General features: G+C 41.3%; 1 protein-coding gene across 1 annotated transcript; it reads left to right on the top strand.

The window, feature by feature from the left end:
* The first annotated feature begins 3,801 nt into the window (after window positions 1-3,801).
* LOC136652763 (olfactory receptor 13H1-like) lies at window positions 3,802-4,656 on the top strand. The gene has a single exon (XM_066629686.1). It carries the CDS (start codon window positions 3,802-3,804, stop codon window positions 4,654-4,656), a length of 855 nt encoding a protein of 284 aa, XP_066485783.1.
* The last annotated feature ends 20,794 nt before the right edge of the window (window positions 4,657-25,450 follow it).

Below are 25,450 nucleotides of genomic sequence, written 5' to 3' on the forward strand. Positions count from 1 at the left end.
AAACTTATCCGAGTGATGAAGACCAGAAGTGATTGTGAGGAGCTCTAGAAGGATCTCTCCAAACTGGCAGAATGGGCAGCAAAATAGCAAATGTGTTTCAATGTCAGTAAGTGTAAAGTCATGCACATTGGGGCAAAAAAATCAAAACTTTGCATATAGGCTAATGGGTTCTGAGTTGTCTGTGTCAGATCAGGAGAGAGGTCTTGGAGTGGTGGTGGACAAGTCGATGAAAGTGTCGACCGAAAGTGAGGTGGCAGTAAAGAAGGCCAATTCTATGCTGGGGATCATTAGAAAAGGTATTGAGAACAAAACAGCTAATATTATAATGCCGTTGTACAAATCGATGGTAAGGCCACACCTGGAGTATTGTGTCCAGTTCTGGTCGCCGCATCTCAAAAAGGATATAATGGAAATGGAAAAGGTGCAAAAGAGGGCAACTAAGTTGATTGCTGGGCTGGGGCACCTTCCTTATGAGGAAAGGCTACGGCGTTTAGGCCTCTTCAGCCTAGAAAAGAGACACCTGAGGGGGGACATGATTGTGAGGAGCTCTAGAAGGATCTCTCCAAACTGGCAGAATGGGCAGCAAAATAGCAAATGTGTTTCAATGTCAGTAAGTGGAGAGACATACAAAATTATGCATGGGAAGGATAAAGTGGATAGAGAGATGCTCTTTACACTCTCACATAACACCAGAACCAGGGGACATCCACTAAAATTGAGTGTTGGAAGAGTTAGGACAGACAAAAGAAAATATTTCTTTACTCAGCGTGTGGTTGGTCTGTGGAACTCCTTGCCACAGGATGTGGTGACGGCATCTGGCCTGGATGCCTTTAAAAGGGGATTGAACAAGTTTCTGAAGGTAAAATCCATTACAAGCCATGATGTGTATGTGCAACCTCCTGATTTTAGAAATGGGCTATGTCCGATGCAAGGGAGGGCACCAGGATGAGGTCTCTTGTTATCAGGTGTGCTCCCTGGGGCATTTGTTGGGCCGCTGTGAGATACAGGAAGCTGGACTAGATGGGCCTATGGCCTGATCCAGTGGGGCTGTTCTTATGTAAGCTGACATGGGGAGAGATGCTCTCTAAAGTAAAAATAGGGAATCACAACACTAAACACTAAAATCCAACAATAGGATGAGGCAGGGTCTTCATTGGCAAATATAATTCACATGGGGAGTCTCATGCTTCCTGAATCCCTGAAGAACAGCAGTGCCAAAATGGTGACTGCTATATCCTGCAGGTTCTGGGAAGCCACCAGAGGTCTCCTTTTATCCTCTTCCACTGAGGAAAGCCCTTGCAGTGGGGTACTCATGTCTGCACCATCTATTTGGCAGCGCAGACAACGTGGGGCACAGGATTCAGTGGAGGAGGCCTCTGTTGATCCTGCCACTATGGACTGGTCCTTCCCCATCCCACCCTCCCCAGAATACCTCCCACCTGTCCTGAAAAGCTGCACCACTGCACCGCACCAGGTGTGTTACTTATCCCCAGAGGCCTCACATCGTCCTCCTCCTGCATTGAGGCCCAGGGGTAGTGCTTCCTACTTTCTGGGTACCATAAACGTGCTTTATGGTGTGTTATGGTACCTACCGCTGGTGCTGGGCTCCAGTGCCAGCACTTCAGGTCCATAGTATTGGCCCCTAAATTTCTGGGATAAAACCAAAGCTTAAGAGAGAGAGAGCCGCTTTCCCTGTCGGGCAGCCCAGTAGTACCTATGTTTCATGCACTGCACGGCTTGTGCTGCAACCCATGGAGGGAATTTAGCAGGTGGAAAGTCTTTTCAGAGTAAGAAAAAATTTGTCCCCTTGCCCAAGGGAAAGTTCCAGCCACTGCTATGGGACCAGCATCAGCAATATGAGCATAAGACAGTCCAAGCTGACACAAGCTGATCCATATCAGTGGATTAGGCATAGGAATTGGGATAGGATATGATGTGCACCGTTGCTGCTGATTCCACTCCTCTCCCAGATATGATCCACCCACCCACTGTCCTCATCACTGCTTTCCCCACCATGCTCTGCACACCCCTGCCCTCCCCAAACCAGTTCTGCCATTGCACGGCTAAGCGTGAATCTTACTTTCTCTCAGATGCACCACTCCTTCTCCTGGCATGCTCAGGAAAACTTTGTCCTTCCCACAAGTGGGCCTGGATGGTGAGCTGTCACAATATGCTTTATGGTATGTTTGTGACAGTCTATGCTGGTCAGGGTGACTAGATGTCCTCTTTTTCCAGGACACATCCTATTTTTTAGTCTTGTGTCCTGGAAAAGAACTTAAATGTCCTCCTTTCCCCTGTTACTTCCTTGCAGGAAGCACATAGTCTTCTTGCAATTAATAAATAAAGGGCACAATCCTAACCAGGTCTACTCAGAAGTAAGTTTCATTTTGTTCAATGCGGCTTATTCTCAGGAAAGTGTGGTTAGGCCATCTGCCATCCTCTACGAGGCAAAGTCCTTTAAACTTCCTTTAAAAGTTGCACTCTATGTCTTAATTCTATATGTGACCAGTTACTTTGAGTACATTTAAGGGGTATAGTAGTTTATATCCTTGCTAAGAAGTGTGGTTGCCTAGCACCTGCTAATGTGTAAGGCTTCAGCCAACTTCTTATGATTCTCTTAAACTTTTTAAGTAACTTTTGGTCCCTTATGGTTTGCCTCTAATTCTGTTGCAATTCAAACAAAGAGACTAAAAGAAGAAGTTTTCTGATTCTCAAGAAAGCTCTTGTTTATTCCATTAAAATGTGTACTGTCTTCTAAATTTGTCTCTTGCAGGTGTCTGTGGTTGCTAGCTAGACGCTATATTAGTTTGCCAAGAAGCATTGCCAACTGATAAGCCAGCAGCTATAACTTACTTCTAATGACTACAGTTGTTGCATATATGTGTTTTCTCAGAGTTGTGATGTCCTTCTGCCAATGATGAAGCCTATCTATCTTTGCCTTACATACGACTCCCTTTTCCAAATTCCAAAGTGTATAGCACAGCTTTGAAGCCCCAAGGTCTCAGCTTCTGTGAAACTAGCAAAACAGCTTTCTAAAATGAGTCTTTCCAGCAGCTTTTTCTGTGAGACTAACTATGATTTTTCTAAATAAAAACAGCCTTTCTATTCTGTATGCCTTTATGCTTTAGCAGTGTGGCTTTTAAGCTTTTGCCCCAATGGCAAATTACCCTGGTTATTCTGTCACCTTCCATCAACAATGCTGCTGACGGAGCGCACATTCTGCCTGCGCAAGCTATCGTAGGATTATGCCCATAATGAATTTTAACAACATTTCTGCAGAAATTGATTGCAGAGATTTTTTTATTTAATTACATTAATACGGAGTATGTTTCCACCACTTGTGAATTGTAACAGTGCTTACTTTGTAGCATTTTATAATTCATTTTTCCCCAGATTCAGCCTTCTGAATTCCAGCATGTCTGTGGATCATTCCTAAGAAGGGGAATACTACACCCCTCCCCACCCTCCCCCACTCTTTTCCTTCCAAGTGCAGATATAAGCTGCTCCATTGTATGTCAATGTTGTAGGTCTTCCCTCTGGCTATACTAACTCCTGAGCTGTTGCAACATACCTGACAGCACATTTGTGACAGTCTGCGCCAGCAAACGTCTTTGGCTGGTGCAGAGGGGGGATAAGATTGGGCCGTAACATTTCCATTGTAGTCTACAGTTCTTATTTTTCACTTGTATTGATTCATCTATTCTTCACTCCAGATTCATCCTGATGTAGGTAGGAGAAGAAAACGAGACATTAGTGACTGAATTTGTCCTCATTGGATGCTCCCTTTGGATCAAGCAAAGGATGGCCTTGGTGATTTTCTTAGCTGTTGCCTATTCAGCAGCAGTCATTGGGAATGGAATTATCATCATGGTGGTCATTTCTGAACCACGGCTCCACAACCCCATGTATTTCTTCCTCTGTAACCTATCCGTTCTTGACTTCTGCATTATAACAATAGCAGTTCCACAGTCCATAGCCAATTGCTTAGAGGATAGACCAGTGATGTCGCTTCAAAGATGCTACATCCAAATGGTGACTTCTACCATGCTGGCGATAACGAAATGCTTTCTTCTGATGTTCATGGCTTATGACCGCTACGTGGCCATCTCCACACCCCTGCACTACATGATGATCATGAACTGGACCATTTGCATTCTGCTGGTGACTGTTGCATGGGCTGGTGCTCTGATTATTTTCCTAATTCCTCTATTTGTTATAAAGATTAAATTATGTGGAAACTACATTGTTAACCACATAGCATGTGAGCTTAAAGCCTTCATCAATCTCTGGTGTATAGATTGGTGTTTATACCAAGTTGCTCTCTGTTTTATCAGCCTCCTGGTCTTGGTCTTCCCTCTCTGCTTGATCCTCTTTTCCTATGTGTGCATTCCTGTGGCCATCCTGAGGATGAACTCAGAAGCAAGTAGAATCAAGGCCTTTTCCACATGTGGCTTCCACCTGGCTGTGGTGACCATGTACTATGGCACAGCCATAGTTAGCTACTCGCTTCCTCAGACCAAAGAAACCCATTTAAGTGACTTGATTTTTTCCCTTTTTAATTGCGTGCTGACACCTGTGTTTAACCCTTTAGTTTATACACTCCGAAACAAAGTCATTTTGGAAGCTCTCAAAACATTATTTGGTCAGAAAAAGTGAAGACTTATTGCAAACATTTTAATATGGTAAATTAAGTGGCTTTCATGTGATTTTCCTGCCTGGAGTGTGACTTATGGCTAAAATAAGTAAAAATGGATGACAGAAACTGAAGAGCAAACTGAGAGATCTGTGAGAGGCTTTAGCCTATAGAAAAAAATATCTACACCTTGAAATGTTTTGTTGACTTTTCTAAAGTATCCATTGGTCCCTCACATATTGCCCAGCGGAGTTCTACCCAGTGTAAGGCAATGGTGTCAAACTTGTTTCATGCCGAATGACATTCATGATGCCTTCTGAGAGCTGGAAGTTATGTCATTAGGAAGGAATTGATGTTATTAAACATGTCATAATCAACAATAAGCACTTTTTTCTTACTTAGGAACTCATTAACTGCAAACAACAGAAGAGAAAATACACAAATCTTGATCATATTTCAAGATATGAGAGAGCCCAATTTTGAAGTGGGCTGTCCTTTCAGCAGTAACACCACAACACTGCTCAGCAGACGATAGTCTGAGGCAGGATAAAAAGCTTCCGTAGGCTGCATCTGGCCCCCGGGACTTATGTTTGACACCCTTGGTGTAAGGGAACTGATATTTCCTTACTTGAGGATACTCCAGCAGCTGCTATAGATCCACGGAGTAAAGGTACGGCCATTTTGCCTTACCAAAGCATGCGAGCCCCACCACCACTACAAGGTAGTGTCCCTTATAGGGCGGTTGTTGTTGCAAGGTAAAGCTTTTTGGTTTAAGATGTTACTTCAGGTGCTTTCAATTTTTACTTGTGCTCAATAAGTGTGGAAATAAAAATATGGACATTTCAGGTGAGTTTAAGGTGTACACCTGAAATTCCACATGAAATAAGCAATGCATACTTTTGTAGCCTCCTAAATTATACTACCTTTACAAATTAGGATTAATGTACTTACCCTCTTATCTACCCTCTTCCTTGATCGTTCAGCTCAACACTGGACTGGGGAAAAACTTATCAAGGCAGGATCCCCCAATATGAAGAGGTAAGGGGTCATGGAAAGCTCAGACCTCACAACAAAGTGGTTTGTCCATGACCAAGAACAGTGATGGGAGGAAAGGGAGGAACAGGGGATTACGAATGGCATGGAAGGGGATGGAGGGTGGCAAATTGGAAAAGGGAGTGGCTCAGCCTTCCCGCATTAACTTTTTTCTTCCCCTATATTCGTGAATAATAATAGAAAAAATATTATAACAACAATACAAAGCAGAAATACAACAAGAGAAAGATAAAGGGACACAAAGGGATAAAAGTGTAAATTTTATACACGCTCACATGTAGACATGCACACACATATACATACGTATATACAGGTTGAGCCTCATTATCTGCATGGGTTCCATTCCAAGCACTCATGTGGATGGCAAAAAACGCACTATAGCAAATCAATTGAAAAAACAAAGTTTCTTTGCTCCGTGGATTGAAAAACAACCTTGCTGACCTTTGTGATGTAAGATAAGGACAATCCATCAATCAGTCGTCCTCCAAGCTACCCCCTCCCTTCACCAATACAAAGTGATCACCTTTCTTTCAGTGCTAAGGGGGAAGGGAGGGGCCCCGCTGGAGACAGAAGGACTGATGGATTGTCAGCCAGCTGCCCCCCCCTCTCATTAAGGAGGCTGTTGTTAAATAACTGTTCAGTTTTTTAAACTGATTTTAAAGGGGTGCATTTTTCCCCTCCTCCAGGAATCAGCACATTCTTTCTCATTTGCAGTGGCCATTCGTGTTGAGTCAAATCCATGTATAAAAAACCTGTGTATAAATAGGCTGGACCTGTACTGGCATCCCTTATATCTGGAGGGGTTTGGTTCCAGACCCTCCCCCATACCATGAATCTGCATATAATAACAACAACAACAACAACAACAACAACAACAACAACTAGGTATTTATATACTGCCTTTCTGGTCATCGGATTACTCCTCTGACTTTATTCAAGGCGGTTTGCATAGGCAGGCATTTCTAAATCCCACAAGGGGATTTTCACAATCATAGAGGTAAACATAGAGGTAAACATACAAACATTTCAGAATGGATCTTCCTGGTTTGGTCTCACTTCTGGCCTCCAGTTCTCCCACGCAGGCTGACAAGCAGCTCCATTTCTCACATGGAGGGTAGCCGAGACGCTTCTTGCTCACACCAAGAACAGGTGGAATCACTCAGCTGGGCTTGTCAGCTGCTTCAAGGTCTCATTCAGGAAGCTGCTGGTGCCCTCAAACTGGCGACCTTCTGATGTTATGTTTGGGCTAACGGAGGCTCTACCCTCTAGACCAGACCAGACCAGATCCCCATATACTAGGGGATCACTTTAAAAACATGTAAAAGTAAAGAAAAATGTCCAATGTAGCTTCCCTTACTATTGTGCAGTGAAACAGCTGCATTTAAAGGGCTACAGTCTTCTGAGCGATGCCTTCCGAGGTGAGTCTTGTCAAAGGACCTCCGTGCGACACTGAAGAGGCTGCAGGGAACTCAGAAAATTGCCTGGAGCCCTCAAAACACAGCGATTTTGCTGCACAACTGTAGGGAAAGCTATTTTGGGTTTTACTTTCTTCATGTTTTTAAAGTGGCTCCACACTAGCAGAGACTCACTAATCGTTTAGTTTCTTCCCTGTAGCGTGCAGGCTGCACATCACATTTTTCAGTTAACAGTTTCCTCCCAAAGCTGCATTTGCAAACCAGTGCTAAGTAGGGGGCTTTAAAAACCTCCCCCACCAATGTTTCACAACTTTTTCTGTACATTTTCTGTGAAAAGTAGAGGCCTGATGCTGTTTTTCAGAACTTTTTCCAGATTTTTAGGGTCATCCCATTTTTTGTCACAAAGCAGCAAAGATTATTGTTTTGGCATTTGGGGTTCTCAAATGATCAACAGCGTCTTCTTCCCCCAATGTAAGTAAACACTAAACTTTGGCATATTTTGTATGGTAAGAGACTACACTTCATAATCAGGATTGAATGTAGATGTAATCACCTCCTGAAGGTGATGATGCATTTACCATTTTAGCCAAGGTGTTATCTTTTGTGATGCTGCAGGCTCATTCACAGCATCTTTGCTGACTGAGGGCTCAATCCAATGGGGCACTTGGGCTGACAAAAGTCCCTTGCTCCATCCCGAGAATGTTGCAAAAGTGCCATAAGGCACTTTGCACCACTTGTTGGGGAGATAGGCTGGCACACGGACATGCACGCTGACATGGGCCCCAGTGGACAGGTGAGTTGCGTCGGCTAAACTTGGCCAATGCAGGGTTCTAGGTGGCATGGGGAGGGCTGCAAAGAGGCAGGAGGGAGGCATTTTAGGGTAGGGGGAAGGCAGGCAGCAGGCCTTCCTGGAAGTGGGGGGGAGCAGGAGGTGGGGTCTGGATCTGGCAGTTATGCCAGATCCTGATCTCGTTTCTGAGCAGCACGGTGTGGCTCCTGGTTGCTCAGATCTCCACCATCTCATCCGGTGGTGGAGATCCAAGTAGACTTTGGGGCTGCTACAGTGTGACACAGGGTAAGGGGAAATGTTTTCCCTTGCCTTGGGCTGCACTGCTTTTGGCCCCAGACTTGTTCTGGATGCAGTGCAGGCCTGCTGGCCTGCCAGCTTCCAGTGCAAGTTAGAATTGCAGCCTAAGGGAGGTAGTAAGGTGGGGTCCCATCCATTTACCACTCCTATCAATTCACATGACCTCTCTGCACCTCACATGGTCTCCCATATGCATCTGGAAGTTTCAGAAATTTGGTGCAAATGGGTGAAAACCTGTGTTTCAGGAGCTTGCCAGGAATGGTTGAAACTTCTCATTTTGGAAACTCATCAAAAATTGGGAACACCCTGCGTTTTAGAAACTCACTGGAAATGGATAGAAGCCTGCATTTCTGAAACTTATTAAAAAATGGTGAAACCCTGTGTTTTGGAAAGTTGCAAAAAACAAACAAACAAACAAAAAAAAAACAGGCAAAGAGCCAAGTTTCATAAACTTGCAGAAAATGGATGAAAAATCACATTTTGGAAACTCACAAAAACCAGGTGTAACCCCACATTTCATAAACTTGCAAGAAACGGATGAAGAGCTACGTTTCAAAATCTCACTGGAAACTGAAAACTGCAAGGTGAACCAGAACAGGGTGATGCCTGTACTGTCTTCCCCATTCAAAGTTATGCAAAGACATTTAAAACAATAACCTTTAAGGCACACATACCTTCAGAAAGTTACAACAGAAATAAATGAGACTCTGGGGATGATGCCCAATGGAAATATAGAAACAAAGACTGTGAAACAAAGCCACTCCTCAGCAAAATGTCATTTGTATATGCAACTTCCCATAAGAATGGGAGTGGCCTTTCCCTCTTTAAAACTCACATTCATCCAGTGGATGTTTTATTAGAACATTTCCCTTTTCATGTATTTTCTCAGCCCTCTCAGCTTCTGCTTCCCCTTCTTCTAACAAACCATTTCAGCAAGTTTATTACGTAACGGTCATATGAAAACGAATACGAAAGGTAATTTTGATCTTTATTACATATTCAACATTCAAAATCTTTTTTGATTTCAAGAAAATGGGCTCAGTTCAGGTTTGTATATAGAAATCCAGGGGTGAAACATTCCTTCATAGCCTAAAGTTCTGAAGACAAACCATGTGTGCAAGACGTTGCTCCAAGGACAACATGTGTTAAGTAGGCTAATGATTAGACTGATAATTACTTTTGGGGAAAGATTTACATTAATGGCTTATGTTGCATTCTACAGCAAACTCTTCTGCTATTGCAATTTTCCTCTGCCAGTACCTGTTCCATAAAGAAGTTGCTGTTCTTTCCTTATAACATGGAGATCTATCTATCTATCTATCTATCTATCTATCTATCTATCTATCTATCTATCTATCTATCTATCTATCTATCTATCTAACTAACTAACTTGAATGAAATCATCCTATTTTTTTAATATTTGACAATCAATTATTTTTTTTTTATTTTTTCATTGTACTTTTCAATAATAGTACATAAATGACAGCAGCATGGTTTGTAACTATGCTACTAGAAATTCTAAATGATCTGAAATAGAAATGTTTTGTCAAAAGCACTATTCTATGTTTTCATCAACAATTTTCTGCGATAGATATTTGGCACATTTTGTTTGAATATATCAAGGTAAATTTGGACCAGAATCACCACCCTGCAAAGAAAGTCATGAAATCTGTTCTGTTCAATTATATTGCTAGATTTTGTTCATCTCCAGCAGAAGTAGTGCAGCGGAGGGAGAGAGGGTGCAGTAAGTAAAAGGCAGGTGGGGTTGGCACAGGAACACTTCTCCCTGCCGATCTGGTGCTTCATAGGCACCGGGTGAGTGGGGAGAATTATTTCATTTTTGAAAGTTTTTATCCATAGAAATCATGCTTCAAAACATTAATGTGTATTGATATGCATACATTTGTCTTGCAATATTGAGCAAGGACAATTCCCAAGTCATTATGGAATCTATTATGTACTGTAGTCTTTAAGGCATACATGTGAAAACATATTACTGGGCACTCAGTAAAATGAGATTTTGGGTACAATGTACTGTATGTATCAGAAGCAGAAGTATGTTATTTAAAAACAGAAACACAGGCAACCCAATCCTATGATTCCTGGCACCCCGAGGAACAGCAGCACCAAAATGGTGACTGCTGTATCTTGCAGGTTCCGGGAAGCCATCAGAGGTCTTCTTTTTCCCCCTTCCCTGAGGAATGCCCCAGCCTCCGCAATGGGGTACTCATCTATTGCCATCTGTTTTGCCAGCACAGACAATGTGGGGCATAGGATCCAGTGGAGGAGGCCTCTGCTGAATCCGCCACCCCAGGCTGGTCCATCCTCATCCCACTCACTCATCCCCTCTACCCTGAAAAGCTACACCACTGCACTACATCAGGTAGTGTTACTTATCCACATCTTCCTCCTTGCACCGAGGCCCAGCCATGGCGCTTCCTACTCTTCAGGTATTATAAATATTCTTTGTGACATGCTACGATATCTAGCGCTGGTGTGCAGTTCAGTACTACCTAAGTTTCCCACACTGATGCATTGGTGCCACCATAGCTTGTGCTGCATCCCATGGGGGAATTTAGCAGGTGAAGTCTTTTCAGGGTAAAGGAACATTTGTCCCCTTGCCCAGGGGAAAGTCCCAGCCACTGCTATGTGATAACTGAGACCAGGACCAGCAATATTGCTGGCACAAGTACAAGTTGATCCATATCAGCAGATGAGGCCTGGGAATTGGAATATAATATGGTGTTTGCAGGTGTTGCTGATTCCGCCCCTCTCCCAAATATGATCCGCCCACCCACTGTCCCCTTTTACTGCCCTTCCCCACCCTTTCTGTCCACCACTGCCCTCCCCAAAGAGGTTCTGCCATTGCACATCTCAGCATGAATTTTACCTTTTCTAAAAGGCACCACTCCCTTTCCTGGCATGCTCAGGAAAACTTTGGCCTTTCCACCAGTGGGCTTGGATGGTGATCTGGCACAATATGCTTTATGGCATGTTTGCAACAGTCTGTGCTAGTCAGGGTGACTAGACGTCCTCTTTTTCCAGGACATGTCCTCTTTTTTAGCTTAGTATCTTGGAAAAGAACTTAAATGTTCTCCTTTTCCCTGTGAGCAGGCCCCTGCTGGTTACACATAGTCTTCTTATAATTAATTAATTAATTAATTGAACTAGTAAATTAATAAATTTTGTAATTAATAAATTATATGTAATATAGTTTTAAATTAATAATAAGTAATATAGTGTTTAAATAAACCACATGAAATCAATATATGAGTGTTTTTAGCTTTTCTTTTTGTCATGTCTTACATTTTTCTTGAATGCCTAACGTTTTGGGGAGCCTTGTCCTCTTTGGTGGTAACTTATGACACCTGGTGCTGGTGGAGTGCACATTCCACCAGTGCAAACTACCATAAGGTTGTGTCTGCGATGAGTTTTGACAACGTTTCTACAGAAACAGATTGCAACAATTTTCTTATTTAATTACATTACCATGTTCATCACCTGTGAATTCTAATACTGCATACTTATACTTGCATTCTCATATTTTCTATATTGTTCAGTTATGTTAATTTCATCTGTTCTTCTTTCCAGATACTTCCTGATGCAGGTAGCAGAAGAAAACGAGACATTAGTGACTGAATTTGTCCTCATTGGATGCTCCCTTTGGATCAAGCAGAGGATGGCCTTGGTGATTTTCTTAGCTGTTGCCTACTCAGCAGCACTCATTGGGAATGGAATTATCATCATGGTGGTCATCTCTGAACCAAGGCTCCACAACCCCATGTATTTCTTCCTCTGTAACCTATCTGTTCTTGACTTCTGCCTTGCAACTACAACAGTTCCACAGTCCATAGCCATTTGCTTAGAGGATAGACCAGTGATGTTGCTTCAAAGGTGCTACATCCAAATGGTGACTTCTGTCATATTGGGGGCGACCGAAAGTTTTCTTCTGATGTTCATGGCTTATGACCGCTACGTGGCCATCTCCACACCCCTGCGCTACATGATGATCATGAACTGGAACATTAGCATTCTGCTGGTGACTGTTGCATGGGCTGGTGCTCTGATTATTGTCCTAGTTCCTCTATATGTTATAAAGATTAAATTATGTGGAAACTACATTGTTAAACACATAGTATGTGAGTTTAAAAGCTTCATCAAACTCTGGTGTATTGATATGCATTTAAACCAAGTTGCTCTCTACCTTGTCAGTGTCCTTATCCTGGTCTTTCCCCTCTGCTTCATCCTTTTTTCCTATGTGCACATTCTTGTGTCCATCCTGAGGATGCACTCAGAAAGAGGCAGAATGAAGGCCTTTTCCACATGTGGCTCCCACCTGGCTGTGATGATGATGTACTATGGCCCAGGCATAGTTAGCTACTCGATTCCTCAGACCAAAGAAACCCATTTAAGTGACTTGATTATTTCTCTTTTTTATTGTGTGCTGACACCTGTGTTTAACCCTTTAGCTTATACACTCCGAAACAAAGACATTTTGGAAGCACTCAAGAGACTCTTTGCTCAGAAAAGGTGATGTGAAGGCTTACTGTAAGTGTTTTAACAGAACCAATTAAGTAGCTTCCATGTGATTTTCCTGGTGTGTGACTTATGGCTAAAATAAGTGAAAATGAATGAGAGAAACTGAAGAGCAAACTGAAAGGAGAGATCTGTGAGAGGCTTTAGCCTATAGAATAAAATGTCTACACTTTGAAATGTTTGGTTGACTTTTCTGAAGTATCCATTGGTTCCTTCACCTATCACCCAGCAGCGTGCCTGGGAAGGAAAATGATATTCCCTTACTCTGAGGAGACTCTGGCAGCTGCTGTAGATCCACAGAGTAAAGGGATGGCCATTTCCCTCACTGAAGTATACAAGCCCCACCACCACTACAAGGTAGTGTCCCTTGCAGGGGGTGGTTATTGTTGTTGTTGTAACATAAAGGACTTTTTCATTTAAGATGTCATTTCATGTACTTTCATTTTTTACTTGTGCTCAACAAAAGTGTGGAAATTTCAGTTGAATTTAAGGTGTTCACCTGAAATTCCATAGGATGCAAGTAATGCATACTTTGCATAGTCTCCTAAATTATACTACCTTTAAAAATTAGGGTGAATTCATCCATCCTATGCTTTGATCATTCAGCTCAACACTGGACTGGGGAGAAACGCCTCCAGGCAGAATTTCAAGAGAAAAAGTTTGCCAGTCTCTTGCAAGGCACAGTGTAACTGTTGAATGGGTACCTGAGGCATTTCTACCTGCAGTCTGAAGTGATCTGATCTACAGCTCTGGCTGCTTCTTACTTCCAGAGATCAATCGGAGCTGCATTTGAGACATCAGTCCATCAATAGTAGGAAGTTCCCCCAGCACCATCAGGAGTTCATTAGGATCCTAAAACCTTTGGGATACCCCAATATGCAGAGGTTCATGAAAGCCCAGACCCCACAACGAAGTGGTTTGTCCATGACCAAGGACAATACTGGGATGAATGGGGCTGGGAAGGAGAGGAAGAGGGGATTGTGAATTGTGAATGGCATGGAAGGGGGTGGAGGTTGGCAAACTGGGAAAGGAAGGGGTGAACACTGCAGGCACTGACTTTTTCTTCTTGTTTTTGGTGAAAAAAAATACAGTAACAATACAAAGCAACAAATACAACAAGAGAAAGATAAAGGGACAAAAAAGGATAAATTTTATGCACATACACATAGTTAAAAACACACACATGTATAAATTGTACATACCAGCTTCCCTTATCTCTGCAGGGGATCAGTTCCAGACCCTCCCTCCATACCATGAATCTGCATATACCGGGGATCACTTTAACAATGTGCAAAAAGTAAAGAAAGAAGCCTAATACAGCTTCCCTTACTATTGCTCAATGAAGCCGCTGCATTTGAAGGCTTCCAATCTTCTGAGCAATGTGTTCCGAGGTGAATCTTGTCGATGGGTGTCTGTGCAACATGGAAGAGGCTGCAGGGAACTCAGAAAATGCAGCTGTTTTGCTGCACAACTGTAAGGAAAACTTTTTGGCTTTACTTTGTACACGTTTCTGAAGTGGTTCCCCAATATCCGTGGAAAGGTGCATAACTGAAAACATGGATTCCAGATCTGCAGATACGGGGAGATGACAACCCTTAAAGTGTGTGTGTGTTGTATTTTTATTGAAAACATTCAATAAACACTCAAGTAGCATATCCTGCACGCTAGCGGGAGGCTCCCCAAATTTAAACAGGAAGCAGGAACTCTCCTGCTTCACATTAACAATTGGTTCGTTTCCTCTCTGTATCGTAGAGGCTGCACATCACATTTTTCAGTTAACAGTTTCCTCCCAAAGGTGTGTTTGCAAACCAGTGCTAAGTAAGGCTAAAAAAAACCACCCCCACTAATGTTTCACAATTTTTTCTGTGAAAAGTAGAGTCTTGACACTGTATTTCAGAACATTTCCAGAGCATTAAGGGTGACCTCATTTTTTGTCACAAAGCAGCAAAGATTACTCTTTTTGGCATTTTAGGGTTCTCATATAGTTATCAGGGTATTCCCCTCCCTCCCCCACTGTAAGTGAAACTAAAGTTTGGCATATTTTGTATGATAAGGGACTACACTTTGTAATCAGAATTGAATGGAGATGTCTTACTGACACAAAAAACATTTTAATCACCTCCTGAAGGTGTTGGTGCATTTACCATTTTAGCCAAAGTCTTATCTTTGGCTGCTGCAGGCTCATTCACAGCTTCTTTACCAACTGAGGGTCCAATCCAATGGAGTACTTGCAGTTTGTAACATGGAGATCTATCTATCTATCTATCTATCTATCTATCTATCTATCTATCTATCTATCTATCTATCTATCTATCTATCTATCTAGAGCTATTTTGTAAAAAAAAAAAAGGTGCAGGAACTCACAACTTGTTAATCTTTTATTTATTTATCCCGTGCATGTCTACTCAGAAGTAAGACCCATTATAGCCAATGGGGCTTACATGCAGGAAAGTGTGGATAGGATTATAGCCTGAGAGCCCAAGCCTATGCATGCCTACTCAGAAGGAATTCCCATTATATTAAATGGGGCTTACTCCCAGGGAAGTGTGGACAGGATTGTAGCCTGAGTTCCCTTGGGATTCGACTGCCAACTTTTTCCACCATCTCTTACTCCAGTTGTGTTTATCAGCAGGGTAAGCTTTAGCAGCTGGATTTCTGCATATCAACCTGCTGCTAAAGCTTTGCACACTAGCAGCAGGTCGGTTTTGCTGGCTAGTTCACAGTGGCAACTGGTTGACCAGTAAGTGTGGGGCACTGGGGCTTCAGGCTGTGATCCTAGCCACACTTTCCTGGGAGTAAGCCCCATTGACTCTAATGGAACTTACTTCTGAGTAGACATGCCTAGGATGGGGCTCTAAGGCTGCAATCCCATCCACACTTTTCTGGGAGTAAGCCCCATTGACTATAATGGACCTTACTTCTGAGTAGACATGCATAGGGTTGGGCTCTGAGGCTGCAATCCTACCCACACTTTCCTGCGAGTAAGCCCTATTGACTATAATGGACTCCGTGGACATTATATATCTGGACTTTCAGAAGGTGTTCAACACAGTCCCTCACCAAAGGCTACTGAAAAAACACCACAGTCAGGCAATTAGAAGACAGGTCCTCTCATGGATTGAGAACTGGTTGAAGACCAGGAAACAGAGAGTGGGTGTCAATGGGCAATTTTCACATTGGAGAGAGGTGAAAAGCGGTGTTCCCCAAGGATCTGTCCTGGGACCGGTGCTTTTCAACATAAACGACCTGGAGACAGGGTTGAGCAGTGAAGCGGCTAAGTTTGCAGACGACACCAAACTTTTCCAAGCGGTGAAGATCAGAAGTGAATGTGAGCAGCTCCAGAAGGATCTCTCCCGACTGGCAGAATGGAAAGCAAAATGGCAGATGCATTTCAATGTAAGTAAGTGTAAAGTCATGCACATTGGGGCAAAAAAAAATCAAAACTTCACATATAGGCTGATGGTTCTGAGCTGTCTGTGACAGATCAGGAGAGAGATCTTAGGATGGTGGTGGACAGGTCAATGAAAGTGTCGACCCAGTGTGTGGCGGCAGTAAAGAAGGCCAATTCTATGCTTGGGATCATTAGAAAAGGTATTGAGAACAAAACGGCTAGTATTATAATGCCGTTGTACAAATCGATGGTAAGGCCACACCTGGAGTATTGTGTCCAGTTCTGGTCGCCGCATCTCAAAAAAGACATAGTGGAAATGGAAAAGGTGCAAAAGAGAGCGACTAAGATGATTACTGGGCTGGGGCACCTTCCTTATGAGGAAAGGTTACAGCGTTTGGGCCTCTCCAGTCTAGAAAAGAGGCGCCTGAGGGGGGACATGACTAAGACATACAAAATTATGCAGGGGATGGACAGAGTGGATAGACAGATGCTCTTTACACTCTCACGTAACACCAGAACCAAGGGACATCCACTAAAATTGAGTGTTGGGAGAGTTAGAACAGACAAAAGAAAATATTTCTTTACTCAGCGTGTGGTTGATCTGTGGAACTCCTTGCCGCAGGATGTGGTGATGGCATCTGGCCTGGATGCCTTTAAAAGGGGTTTGACAAGTTTCTAAAGGAAAAATCCATTATGGGGTACAAGCCATGATGTGTATGTGCAACCTCCTGATTTTAGAAATGGGCTATGTCAGAATGCCAGATGCAAGGGAGGGCACTAGGATGAGGTCTCTTGTTATATGTTGTGTTCCCTGGGGCATTTGGTGGGCCGTTGTGAGATACAGGAAGCTGGACTAGATGGGCCTATGGCCTGATCCAGTGGGGATGTTCTTATATTCTTATGACACAGGCTAGCCACCTGCATTGAGAGAAACCTGCTGTTTCAGAACCCATGAATATGGTTGGCCCACTGTAGCCATGTTTGTGATAAGCCTACCAAACACCTCAGCAGCTCTTTTACCTCAATTGCAAATAAGAATTTTCTCTCCATGGTGTTCTTACCCAAGGAGCTTCCCCTCCTGATCTTACTCTGTGACATCTTGAGGTACTGGGGCTTTGTGCTCAGTAAAAACAAAACAACGACAGCTACAGCAAAAATGGGAGGGGGCTGTTTTCTTAGGAGTATGTAAACCATATTCAGAGATTTACATAGGGAACTATGGAAACACCAAGGATAGCACTGGAAAAAAAGTAAATGGACCCTCCCGATGGTTTGTTTTTGAACCACCTCCGTTTCAGTATATGGAAACACATGATATTTTTCTGAAGGCGTATCTCTCTCCTTGGCGGTCTAAGAAAGAGTGTGCTACATTGCAATCTTTAGGAGTGGTGCACAAACACACCTCCATGGGAATAAATAAGCAAGAATCTTGCTTTGTTAAGAAGAAACACCTCTGGTTAAAGGGCTACTAAAGAAAAATCAAAAGTAATGACCAGGGGCCGGGGGCATGCTACTATAACTACACAGGGTTCCCTCTTATGCTCGGTTTCCGTATTCACAAGGTGGGCCAGAACGGAACCTCCATGGGTATGGGGTGATGTTTTACTGCCTTCCCCATTCACTATTATGCAAAGACATTCACAACAATGACCTTTCACAACACATAACTTCTGAAAGTGGAGATTCAGCTCATGCACCAATGAGGCTAGACGCCTTTCACGCAGCCCTCCAGGAAACATTTCATTAAAACTTATTTACAACTGAGACAACTGGAAGATAACCTTGAAAGGAATGAATTTAGGGAGGATAAAGCTTGAAGAAGCAGCTGTTAAGATTTGGTGAGTGTTCTAAGATATTTAAAGCTTCTTTCTTAAGAATACTAAATAAGGAAGCAAAATAACCAAGCAAAATGGCAACAAAGTGTGAGATGAAAGAATTGGCTGAACCGATAACTAATATGGAAAAAAATATTGGGCAAGACCTCAAGGAGTTACAAAACAAATTCGAACAATTATCGGAAGACATAAAACTAACTAGGACAGCTGCAGATAATGCTGTAAAAAAAGTGAACATAATGAGAAACAAATACAACTATTAAAAAAAAATTGCTTTATTATCAGACTGTCAACGATGAAGAAATTTGAGGCTATCACGAGTAACAGAGGATATTATGGCTGAAGACCTTAAAAGAACTTTAATAGAATTTTTTAGAAAATTAGGAATAACTATAAAAGAAGAAGATCTTGAATGAGCTCATTGGAGCTTGAAACCAAAACCAAATGCTGGTAATAGCCCAAGAGGCTAATAGCTTTTTCAAGGAAGAAAATACAGAGCTATGTTTGGAGAAGACTCAGGAAAGACAAAGATTAACAATTTCAGGGTCAGAGAGTAACTATTTGTCTTGACTTATCACCAGAAACTCTTCAAGAAAGAAGACTTATGAGACCATTTGCTCAGAAATTACATGAGAATGGTATTCTATTTTCCTGAGATATCCAGCTGTTATTTTGATTTTTTAAAGATGGTAAACTCTTGAAAGCTGGGAATCCATCTGAAGCTGAGAAGTTACTTCATAGACTTAAAATAGATAATACTCTTCAAGAAGCTGAAGAAGAGGAAGAAGAAGAGAAAGAGGACTGAGGATTATTATATAAATTTGAATAAGGAATAGGAATAAGGAATAAGAAAGAAACTATCTCCCGAAGTATAATTTACTGCAGACACCTGTCCATAAGTCGGCCCCACAGATAAGTCGAGGGCAGGTCTTGAGCCAACAATCATGGAATTTTATATGGCCCTCAGATAAGTCAGGGGTTAAACTTAGAGGGGTGTCTGACTATAGTTTTGTCTGAGTTTACCACAGGCCAGATCCTGAAAAATAACCTATCACTAATTGTTACCTAAGAACTGTAGCCTCTAATTTATTAAAAACATAGTAAAAGATCATAAGATACATTTTTATTCTTTTTAAATTCTGGTTTTCACCACCTTTTTGTAAACACTATCAGAGTAAGTGCACTGTAAACAACATACCAGTAAATCAGTGGTTCCCAACCTGGTATTCATGTACTCCCAAGGACACTCAACAGGACGTTTATGGGTACTTGAAAAAGAATGGAATAATAGTAGAAAAAGGCATGTCATGCTCCAGAACGCCTTGCAAGGACCAGCAAGGCAGGAAGGGAGGTAGCTAGTTGGCTTTGAAAGCCCCACCAACAGCTAGTTTTTGGCCATCAATTCATGTCTGAACCAGTGATTGAAAACCAGCACAGTAAAAAAGCTGAAACATAATATGGAAAGTGATAAATCACCCAGAACTACTCAGCACATTTCTGGTGCAAAACAGTGCAAAGGCAGAGTCTTCTGTTCCTCAAACAGATAAAAAGAGAAAACACTATCATGAATACATGAAGTCTGGGTTTTCATAGAGTGGAGATGAGGGCTTGTATTATTACAGACATTTTGCTAATATGAAGGGTACAATTTATTATTGCCAAGGGATATGCAAGTGAAAAAGGTTGGGAACCACTGCAGGACAACCATGAATCAAATCCACCTTTAAGGTATCTGGTGTGTTAAGCCAGAAGCTCTACATACAACATACAACCCATAACACATAACTGAGAGTGTGCAATTCAATTCACAGCAGAGAGATGCAGCTGCATATATTTGCAATCCTTTTTACTCAGAAGTAGACCCACTGCTTTCCATGGGTGTTATTCTTAAGTAATACTGCATGGAATTGTTGCTTCAAATAGAAAGGGGATCCCAACCTGGTGTTGAAAAAAAGAAGACCTCTGCCAAATGCAAAGCCTTTGCAAAAGGGAATCAGGTTGCAGCAGCAAAAGGGAACGGAGGGGAATAAAAGGTTAACTTTGGCTGAAAAGTCCCAGGAAAGTAACTATAGCAACTAACCAGCTGCCTGCCTAAGCTTATGGAAGAAACTAACCTGTTCAGAGTTGAAAGGTTCTGCCCTCTGATTGACCTGGAGATAAGGTGAAGTGAGAATTAGAGCTTGATTACTTGGCAAAAATTTCACGTACTATACCTGAGTATCTACGGTAATGTTTTAAAGTAATTTCTTTCTTATGTCCATGTTGGGTGAAATAAGTGAAATATGCGGGGGGGGGGGTGGTGAGAAGGGGGAAAGCAGAATCTCTTTTCAAGGAACAAAAAGAGGGAGGAGATTTTGAATCCCTACCCAACTCCTCAAAAAGGGGTTTTTGGGGGGGGGGTATGGGGGGGAAGAACCACCAGCAAAAAATAGTAAATGATAGACCAGAAAGCTCACCAGGGGATTGGTTAAAAACAAAAAATTGGGAGGGTGATTAAATTACTCTCCTTAAATGTAAATAGTTTGGCATCAGGACTTAAATGGTCTAGAATAAATAAGATGACAAAGGATTTGGGGATTGATACGTTGTGTATTCAGGAAACTCATAAAAGTAAGCGGGATTTAAGACCATTGGTGAATAATCCAGTCTGGAGTTTGCAGATAGAATCAAGGGGAACAAAGAGAGCAAGGGGTGTGGCTATCCTTCTACATTCTAGAACAGGGGTGCTCAATATGTCGATCGCAATCGACCAGTAGATTGCGAGGCAAAATGAGTCGATCACAGGCTTCTCTCCCGTCCACGAATCCCTGGGAGTGAGCCCTGTCCTGGGAGTGATGCATCCCTGGGAGTGAGCCACATCCTGGGAGTGAGCTCCCTGGGAGTGACGCATCCCTGGAAGTGAGCACACATCCCTGGGAGTGAGCCCCGTTGACTCTACTGGGGCTGACTCATGAGTAGACCTGGAGAGGAGCCACTGGCAGGCTTCTCTCCAGTCCACGCATCCCTGGGAGTGAGCCCCGTTGTCTCTACTGGGGCTGACTTACCTTTCCCCTCTTTTTGCATTGATATGTATGGAGATCTGCCCCCCCACTTCCATCTGTTGGTTCTGTGTGCAAGGGGTTCTGCACTGGTCTTGCTGTGATGTCTATATAGAGATCTTCCCTCCCCCACACCTTTCCCCTGTTTTTGCACTGGTATGTATAGAGATCTGCTCCCCCCCCCACTTGTATTGGAATCAAGGAAGATCTGGTGAGGAGGTAGATGTGGTGTCAGCAGGTGGCCCCTTTAAGGGTAAGATGTGGTGTCAGCTTAAAGGTGGCCCCTTTAAGGGTAAGGCCTGGGCATCCAGCAGAGTGTGCTGCACAGCTGCAGCCACTTGAAGGCAATAGGGCCCTCAGGGATATAAGAGCACCTGAGGCAGGAAGGGCTCCACTTATTTATGTGAGTCAACCTTTTCCTACATGAAGATCATTAAGTCCAAGTACCGTTCCACCATGACTGATGGACATTTGGAAGTGTGCTTGAGGCTGGCTGTCAGCAGCTACTGTCCAGACTATGCATCCTTGGCTGATTCACTTCAGTGCAAGTTATCAAAGTAAACTCAAGTAATTACAAAAAATGTTTATAGTTAAATATGTTGTGTTGTGCAATATTGGCTCATGTGGTTATGCAAGGTACACCAACATACATTGTACACATAAATGTTATATGTTATGATGGCGCGAACATTATAAAAAAACTCTGGTAGGTCTCCGGACCTTGCTGGGTCAAAGTAGCTCTCAAGCCAAAAAAGTGTGAGCACCCCTGTTCTAGAATGAATATAAATATGTTGGAGATATGTAAAGAGAGAGAGGGAAGATTTGTTTTTTTGAAATTTAGTATGAATGGTAAGAAGTATACCTTGGCAAATATTTATGCACCTAATGAAGGTCAAACTTCTTTTTTGAATCAAGCTTTCCAAAGATTACAATCATTTTATGAAGTTGATTTGATGGTTGTAGGTGATTTTAATAATAATATTATGAAGAATAGGAAGCTGAAGTTAGATAAATGGAGATTGAAGGAGACATTTAGTCTCTTGCAAGAAGAAAAGCAGTCCACATTTTTTGTCAAAATGGTACAAAAAATTTTCTTGTATTGATTACATTTTGGTAAAAGTAACTAATGATATGAAAGTTAATAGAGTGGAAACAGGTCCTATATGAATTTCTGATCATGTACTGATAGAGAGATTTTGGGATTCTGTCTCTGAGTCAATGCTAAACAGGCAAAATCTCCTTTAAAAGCGTATAAAATGTTTATTTACATGCTATTTACAGATTAGGAATAGATTCCTAATAGGAATAGGAATTAGGAATAGATCAGGATGGATACAGGTTCCATACAAAAGTTACCCCATGGTGGATCATTGGTTTCTCAGAGAACCACACCCAAAACTTTTCTATTATACCTTGCAACAAACAAGTACCCATGTGATATTTCCATGTGGTTCTGTGTGTCATTTCCCTTTCCTTATTTGGCATACTATGACACTTTAGTACAAGGTTCCAGCCCTAAATGGAAGTCTTAACCCATCTAAGGCAAAGCTTATGTCTCACAACTTTGGTTATATAAGACCCTGGAATTTTCCTTTTGGGAAAGCTATGATGCACACATTATGTGAGCAAGTCAACTTGACATAATGACCTTTTTTATCCTGTTTTTGACAGAAAAACTAGTCACTGCTTTGGCTCCTTATTTCTGGTGTTTTTCTTATCTGAGAGAAGTTAGGTTAACCCTTAAAATATCCATCAGTGCCAATTATTATAGAGGACGAGCGTTTGGAGGACGAGCGAAAGGCTAGACGCTGGAGGCTTAACCCTAAAATATTTTTGCAACAGAAGAACAGGGAGGATTTAAGGAAAATAAAGGGTCTGCAGAAGAAGATATAGTATGGGATGCTGCAAAAACTGTAGTTAGGGGAATATGTATTACTAAAGTAATACATTTTAGGAAGAAAATGAATATTAAAAGAGAACAAAAATTAAAGGAGATAACAGAATTACAGAACAGATTACAAAGGAAGATGGAGAGGTAAACTCAAGATAAGCTGAAAAAGTTGAAAGATGAATTGCAGGAATTAGACAAATTTGCCCTCTGGAAAAAGGATGTATTCGTGAAGAATAAGTATCAGAGAATAAATATAAGCTCAATGAAGACTTTGGCAAATTATTTGAAGAAAAGGAAGGAAAAACAACAGATAGTGTGCATGAGAAATGAATTGAGAAAGAAGGCTTATAAGGGTAGTCAGATAAGGGAGACTTTTGAAAAATTTTATACTAATTTATTTAAAGCGGAGGAAGGGAAACAATTTGAAGTTATAGTCAATAAAATCAAGGAAGTGGATTTGTTAGTAATAAATGACGATATTACACAACAAGAAATTTTGAGTGTTATACAGAAGTTAAAAAATAGGAAGTGACCAGGTTTAGATGGATTGATGGCAGAATTTTATAAAATAGTTGGAAATTTAATAGCTCCAGAACTACAGAGTTTGTTTAATAAGATATTGAGGGGAGGGAAAGCCCCAGATTCTTGGAGGAATACTGAAATTATGGTAATTTTGAAACAAATGAGGTTCCTGGTGGTTCCTAATTCTTATAGACCTATTAGCCTGGCAAATCAGGATTATACAATTTTTGCAAAAATCTTAGCAAATAGACTGGAGAGACTGCTCCCAAGGTTAATAGGAGAGGATCAATATTTTTTTGTAAAGGGATGATACATTGGACACCCTATAAGGAATGTTATTAATATTTTATATCATGGAAGTATTGATGGAAGGTTTGCCTTCTTGAAATTAGATGTATATAAGGCATTTGATACATTTCATCATGGGTATTTCTTTTCAGTATTAAGTAAAGTTGGTTTTGAAGGGGTTCTTTGGAATGCTTTAAAAGAAATCTATAAGGAAGGCAAAGCCATGATTAAAGTTAATGATGGCCATACTAAGGAAATACGAATTCAGAGAGGAGTAAGGCAGGGATGCCTTTATCCCCAATGTTGTCTGTTTTAGCAATGGAGCCCTTAGCTGATAGAATCAGGAATAGTATTAGAATTTAAGGATATAGGGTAGGGAAGGAGGAAATTGCATTAAATTTATATGCAGATGATATACTTTTTCTTTTTGGGAATCCTCTGGAAGCGTTGAGAGAATTAATGATAATTTTAGAGGATTTTAAATCATACTCTGAGTTAGGGGTAAATATTGAGAAATCAGAAATAACGTTTAGGAATCTAGAGCTAAAGGAACAAGAAGAAATAGCAGAGTTAACAGGTATGAAAATAGGAGTTAAGAGAATTAAATATTTAGGAATAATAATAACAAAGAACCCCAAAACTTGGTTGAGCCAAATTATAAAACAACATGGAGGAAGGTACAACAAAAATTAAATCAATGGAATAATAGATATTTAAGTATTTTATGGAAGATAAGGGCAATTAAAATGTTCACTTTAAATAATAAAGAAAAAAATAATAATCAGGATTTATTCAAAGCTATGATTCTAGCTATCCATGCAGTTATAGCATATGGGTGGAAAGATGCATCAAAATGGACTGTGGAAAAATGGAATTGGTATTTATATGAATGGATACAATCAGACATGGTATCAATATTGAAACAGGATAAGACATGGGAAGATAAGAAAACTGAGATAAAAAAGAAATGGTTGAGATATATAAGATGGGTAAGGGAAGGGGGGGCAATACAGTTATAATGGATAAAATCCAAAAGGTGTGCTTATGGCTGCAGATATAAATACTTAATGTTAATGGTCGCTCTTCAAGGGGGGGAGGGGAAAAGACTGGTGATGTATGATTATGTAAATATAAGTGGAACGTATATGTTATACATCAATAAAAAAATTAAAAACAAAACAGAACTTCTCAAAGTTGCAACAAAAATTAATGAGACTCTGGGGAGGATGTCCAATGGAAATACAGAAAAAAAACTGAAAAAAGCCACTCCTCAGTAATATGTCATATGCATATACTACTTCTCTTAAGTAAGGGAGTGTTCCTTTCCCACTTTAAAACTCATGTTCATCAGGTGGACGTTTTATTAGAACTTTGTTTCCTTTTTCATTTATTTTCTCAGCCCTCTCAGTTCATGCTTCTGCTTCTTCTAACGGAACATTTCAGCAAGCGTATTACATAACGGTCATATGAAAACAAATCCAAAAGGTAATCTTTATCTTTATTACATATTCAACATTCAAAATCTTTTTCTTATTTCAAGAAAATGGGCTCAGTTCAGGTTTGCAAATGGAAATCCAGGGTGAGGTAGTCCTCCATTGTCTGAAGTTTTGAGAACAAGCCATGTGTGCAAGAAGCTGCTCCTGGAACAAGACATGTTGGGTAGGCAAGTGATTTGATTTGATTCATTAATACTTTTTGGGAAAGAATTCTATTAATGGCTCACATTACATGCTACAGCAAACTCTTCCGCTACTGTCTTTT

The sequence above is a fragment of the Tiliqua scincoides genome, chromosome 5 (genome assembly GCF_035046505.1).
Source record: "Tiliqua scincoides isolate rTilSci1 chromosome 5, rTilSci1.hap2, whole genome shotgun sequence".
NCBI lineage: Eukaryota > Metazoa > Chordata > Lepidosauria > Squamata > Scincidae > Tiliqua > Tiliqua scincoides.